Source organism: Scyliorhinus canicula, chromosome 18, assembly GCF_902713615.1.
Source record: "Scyliorhinus canicula chromosome 18, sScyCan1.1, whole genome shotgun sequence".
NCBI lineage: Eukaryota > Metazoa > Chordata > Chondrichthyes > Carcharhiniformes > Scyliorhinidae > Scyliorhinus > Scyliorhinus canicula.
Window position 1 is genome coordinate 63,985,035 of NC_052163.1, and position 6,000 is coordinate 63,991,034.

The 6,000-nt window shown below is 47.0% G+C and overlaps 1 protein-coding gene across 4 annotated transcripts in view; it reads left to right on the top strand.

Moving 5' to 3' along the window:
* The window catches only part of LOC119953628 (transient receptor potential cation channel subfamily V member 6-like), a 117,193-nt gene extending 112,811 nt beyond the window's left edge, over positions 1 to 4,382 (top strand). For all 4 annotated transcript variants that reach the window (XM_038778088.1, XM_038778085.1, XM_038778086.1 and 1 more), the window contains exons 14-15: positions 1,815 to 1,921; positions 3,506 to 4,382. In XM_038778088.1, coding sequence (XP_038634016.1) covers positions 1,815 to 1,921; positions 3,506 to 3,746 — 348 coding nt within the window. In that variant the 3' untranslated portion in view covers positions 3,747 to 4,382. The remainder of the gene's footprint in view (positions 1 to 1,814; positions 1,922 to 3,505) is intronic.
* The last annotated feature ends 1,618 nt before the right edge of the window (positions 4,383 to 6,000 follow it).

The following is a 6,000-nucleotide window of genomic DNA, read 5'->3' on the forward strand; positions in this document are numbered from 1 at the left end:
TGTTGTGGGAGACACAATCAGTGTGTGGTGGGAGACACAATCAGTGTGTTGTGGGAGACACAATCAGTGTGTGGTGGGAGACACAATCAGTGTGTGGTGGGAGACACAATCAGTGTGTGATGGGAGACACAGTGTGTTGTGGGAGACACAATCAGTGTGTGGTGGGAGACACAATCAGTGTGTGGTGGGAGACACAATCAGTGTGTGGTGGGAGACACAGTGTGTTGTGGGAGACACAATCAGTGTGTGGTGGGAGACACAATCAGTGTGTGATGGGAGACACAATCAGTGTGTGGTGGGAGACACAATCAGTGTGTGGTGGGAGACACAATCAGTGTGTTGAGGGAGACACAATCAGTGTGTGGTGGGAGACACAATCAGTGTGTGGTGGGAGACACAATCAGTGTGTTGAGGGAGACACAATCAGTGTGTGGTGGGAGACACAATCAGTGTGTTGAGGGAGACACAATCAGTGTGTGGTGGGAGATACAATCAGTGTGTGATGGGAGACACAATCAGTGTGCGATGGGAGACACAGTGTGTTGTGGGAGACACAATCAGTGTGTGGTGGGAGACACAATCAGTGTGTGATGGGAGACACAATCAGTGTGTTGAGGGAGACACAATCAGTGTGTGGTGGGAGACACAATCAGTGTGTGGTGGGAGACACAATCAGTGTGTTGTGCGAGACACAGTGTGTTGTGGGAGACACAATCAGTGTGTTGAGGGAGACACAATCAGTGTGTGATGGGAGACACAATCAGTGTGTGGTGGGAGACACAATCAGTGTGTGGTGGGAGACACAATCAGTGTGTTGAGGGAGACACAATCAGTGTGTGGTGGGAGACACAATCAGTGTGTGGTGGGAGACACAATCAGTGTGTGGTGGGAGACACAGTGTGTTGTGGGAGACACAATCAGTGTGTGGTGGGAGACACAATCAGTGTGTGGTGGGAGACACAATCAGTGTGTTGAGGGAGACACAATCAGTGTGTGATGGGAGACACAATCAGTGTGTGGTGGGAGACACAGTGTGTTGTGGGAGATACATTCAGTATGTGGTGGAAAGCACAGTTAGTGTGTGATGGGAGACACAATCAGTGTGTTGTGGGAGACACAATCAGCGTGTTGTGGGAGACATAATCAGTGTGTGGTGGGAGACACAATCATTGTGTTGAGGGAGACACAATCAGTGTGTGGTGGAAGACACAATCATTGTGTTGTGGGAGATACAATCAGTATGTGGTGTGAGACACAATCAGTGTGTGGTGGAGACACAATCATTGTGTCGAAGGAGACACAATCACTGTGCGGTGGGAGACACAATCATTGTGTCGAAGGAGACACAATCACTGTGCGGTGGGAGACACAATCATTGTGTTGTGGGAGACACGATCAGTGTGTAATGGGAGACCAAATCGGTATGTTGTGGGAGACAATCAGTGCATTGTGAGTGTCACAATTAGTGCGCTGTGGAAGAAACAATCAGTGTGTTATGGGGGACACAATCAGTGCATTGTGAGTGTCACAATTAGTGCGCTGTGGAAGACACAATCAGTGTGTTATGGGGGACAATATTGTCATGTTGTGGAATACATAATCAGTGTGTTATGGGGACAAAATCAGTGTGTTGTGGAAGACACAATTAGTGTGTTTTGGGGGACAAAATCAGTGCACTGTGGCAGACACAATCGGTGCATTGTGGGATATCATGGGTATTTTGAAGGAAAGCAATATACTGCATTTGCATGTCTTTCATGACGTCAGGATGCCCCAATGTGCTCTATTCAGCGTTTCTTTCCTCCCAACAACAGATTACGGCATCGATGATCCACCTGGAACGGTGGCTTCCGAGATATTTCTGGTTTCGTGCTGGTATCTGTGGGACGAAGTTGGGACTTGGCAACAACTGGTACATCTGGTAAGAGCTTGCAAGTGATTCCAACAGCATTAGACCAGGGAAAGAAATCACCTGAGAATTCTTTCTGGACAAAGGGGCCCATAATGATTTCCACATTAGACAACTGGAAATTTGGAATTGCATGTGATATTCAAATCATAAAGGTTGGATAAGTCATGCACTGTCGATGGACAAGGTCGTGTGAGGCTGGGAAATGACCAGTTTTACAAAGCTGCACCAGAATTCGGAGGGAAAAATAAATAGGGAAAAGTATGAACCAAAAATGTTGTCTCAATTACATGCTTAACTCCTCTCTTGCCTGTCTTGCATGGTCCAGTCACAGGGTACTTACTGAATCCTGTTGCCACAGCAATGCCATAAACTGTTTGTGAGGATTAAACTGTATTGAAAAACCCTTTTCCCAAAGGCTGCCTAAACCGCAAATAAAGAGCTCAGCATCTTTCTGAGGCCCTCACAGTAACATTGGTTTATTCTTTGGCTGATAACATTGAGCGTGCTCAGGAAAACCAGGCCTTTCTGCAGCCCAACAGTTAGTAGATTGGGGGTGGGGGTGATGTTGGGGTTAGTGGTTGTGGGGTATTGGGAGGGGGGGGGGGGGGGGGGGAGGGGGGAGGCGGTGGAGGGGGGTGGGTGAGGGCAACAGTGCAGTGTCCTTAGAGTAACCAATTGCAGGAATTCTCTTCCAGAGCCAACACTGAAAGAAAGCATGGTGTTTCCCACTCATTACCACACGTCACTTATTATTACATCTCTTCCCTTTGCCTTTGTGTCATGCCAAGGATGCTAATTGCCCTTCTTTCCACTCACCCATTCCTAACATGCACAGTAGCACAGTGGTTGGCATAGTTGCTTCACAGCTCCAGGGTCCCAGGTTCGATTCCCGGCTTGGTCACTGTCTGTGCGGAGTCTGCACGTTCTCCCCGTGTCTGTGTGGGTTTCCTCCGGGTGCTCCGGTTTCCTCCCACAGTCTAAAGATGTGCTAGTTAGGTGGATTGGCCATGCTGAATTGCCCTTAGTGTCCAAAAAGTTTGGGTGGGGTTTCTGGGTTACGGGGATGGGGTGTAGGTGTGGGCTTAGATAGGGTGCTCTTTCCAAGGGCCGGTGCAGACTCGATGGGCCGAATGGCCTCCTTCTGCACTGTAAATTGTATGCTTCTATAATTCTCTACTACACACACTTCCATCACCTCTACAGGATCATCTCACCCTCCCCACTGCATCCCAGCTCATCCCATCCTTCCTGACCACTCCACGTACCACAGAATCCCTGCTAGTGTCACAGTGACCTGATCCTCAATTATGCTTGGCCGACAACTCTGTGCAGCTTGCGGGTGGGAATGAGGCTCAATATTGGGGGCTGTGTTGGCCATCACTATTCCAGCACCAGGATTGTATCCTATACTGCAAGGCCCCACCCAGTTAATCCTCAAGCCCAACTTGTCGACCAGTCTTTCAAGCTTCCTCCCCAACCTACCCACAAAGACTCATTATCCACTTTCTCTTTGTCCCCTATAGCAGGTATTTAGATGTTTGAGATGCTAAAGCAGGTTGTTAATCGCTTGACCTCTCTATTTTGGCCTCACAGGGTGGAAGATACGGTCGATAGTGATATGAAGAGCTGCAGCGGTCCCAAGCATGCCAAGGTAGAAGAGCACCAGGAATCTGGGACCAAGACTGAGAAAGAGCAAAGCAACCACCAATCCCCCATTGGGCATGAAGCAGTGCAGAACTCCAGCATTGAGCTGCACATCCTTCGGCGCAGGTCCCGGGTTCACTGTACTGATGAAGCTTTCAATGAGGTTAAAGAGGCGGATTGCTATCTGTAAACTCTGAGAGACATTCTGTGTCAACGACCATTGGAGCTTTGATGCTGTGGAACATCTGTCCATTCTCCTATAAACGTGTAGGGAAATTTATTACTGCAGGGGCAAAGGGGCCTATTACATAAACCTAAAGGTTTTGAGGTGGCAAAGGACTATTGGCACTCTGATGCTCTGCTCAGACAGAACATGGTTTGGTGAACAATTGATGGGGAGGATTTTCTGAAGTTCCTCTTTCTGCCAGTCTTGCTGAACTTCACTATATTTACTATTTATCCTTCCCCTTCGCTGAAAAGTCTGAGAATCTTACTTTTGATCGAGGGGTTCAAATGCTTTAAAATAGATACCCAGAGTAAATTATAGGTTAGGCTCTAATTGAGCGGTTCAGATGGTGACATATACGATGGCGGATAGCCACTAATTTAATCTTCAGATGGCTTATAGATAGAATAATGTATATCTGGGAGTTTGAGGATGGCTAGGTGCACATAGAGAATACAGAGCTCCTCATCTTGATGGCATTACTGTCTGTGCGTACAAGATGTCCACCTGATGAACAGCATGAGGATTGAAACTTCTACTTACTAATGTGATATTTAAATATAGATATACATGCATTTATCTAATAAATCTCTATTCAGATTTGTGTCTTTGTTTATGATGAACATCTTAGCAATTCTAAAAGGAAGCCATCCAGTCCTCTCCATCCACAATAGAACATAGAACATAGAACAGTACAGCACAGAACAGGCCCTTCGGCCCTCGATGTTGTGCCGAGCAATGATCACCCTACTCAAACCCACATATCCACCCTATACCCGTAACCCAAGAACCCCCCCTTTAACCTTACTTTTTAGGACAGTGCTAACTCTCCTTGGGCGGTCAGTACAGGGAAGATTTAACTTCTGGGGTTTAGGTTGAATTATAGAGCAGAGAATAAAAACAAAGAACAAAGAAAAGTACAGCACAGGAACAGGCCCTTCGGCCCTCCAAGCCTGTGCCGATCATGATGCCCTAACTAAAAAAAACCTTCTACCCTTGCTCGATCCATATCCCTCTATTTCCTCCCTATTCATGTACCATCCAGATGCCTCTTAAATGTTGCTAATGTGCCTGCTTCCACCACATCCTCTGGCAACACGTTCCAGGCATCCACCACTCTCTGCGTGAAAAACTTACCCCGCACATCTCCCTTAAACTTTCCCCCTTTCACCTTGAACCTGTGCCCCCTTGTAAATGACAATCACCAGGCAGAAATGTTCCCTTCCAGTCGGGGAACACTTCAGCAGTCAAGGGCATTCAGCCTCTGATCTCCGGGTAAGCGTTCTCCAAGGCGGTCTTCAGGACACGCGACAACGCAGAATTGCCGAGCAAAAACTTATAGCTAAGTTCCGCACACATGAGTGCGGCCTCAACCGGGATCTTGGATTCATGTTGCATTACATCCACCCCCCACCATCTGGCCTGGACTTGCAAAATCCTACCAACTGTTCTGGCTTGAGACAATTCACACCTCTTTAACCTGTGATTATCCCTCTCCTGGATCTGTAATGATTTGATTACCTGCAAATGCTCGCATTCCAAGCATTGTCCAGCATCTCTGACTTTGTCTCTATAAATGTTTCTGGAACATACCTCTCCATTCACCTGAGGAAGGAGCTGCGCTCCGAAAGCTCGTGTTTGAAACAAACCTGTTGGACTTTAACCTGGTGTTGTAAGACTTCTAACTGTGCTCACCCCAGTCCAACGCCGGCATCTCCACATCATGGCTATCTGATGAAGGCAAGCATGCTATATACCTTAATCACCGTGGCCACCTGTGAAAATGAAACATGAAAATGAAAATCGCTTATTGTCACAAGTAGGCTCCAAATGAAGTTACTGTGAGAAACCCCTAGTGTTGCCACTTTTAGGGAATTGTGGACCTGCACACCCAGATCCCTCTGTACGTTAATGTTCCTAAGGATTCTGCCATTTAAAGTATAATTCATACCTAGATTTGATCCTCTAAAATGCATTACCTCGCATTTGTCCGGATTAAACTCAATCTGCCATTTCTTTTTAAAAAAATAAATTTAGAGCACCCAATTATATTTTCCAATTAAGGGGCAATTTAGCACGGGCAATTCACCTATCCTGTACATATAGAACAGTACAGCACAGAACAGGCCCTTTGGCCCTCGATGTTGTGCCGAGCAATGATCACCCTACTTAACCACGTAACCCGTATACCCGCAACCCAACAATCCCCCCATTAACC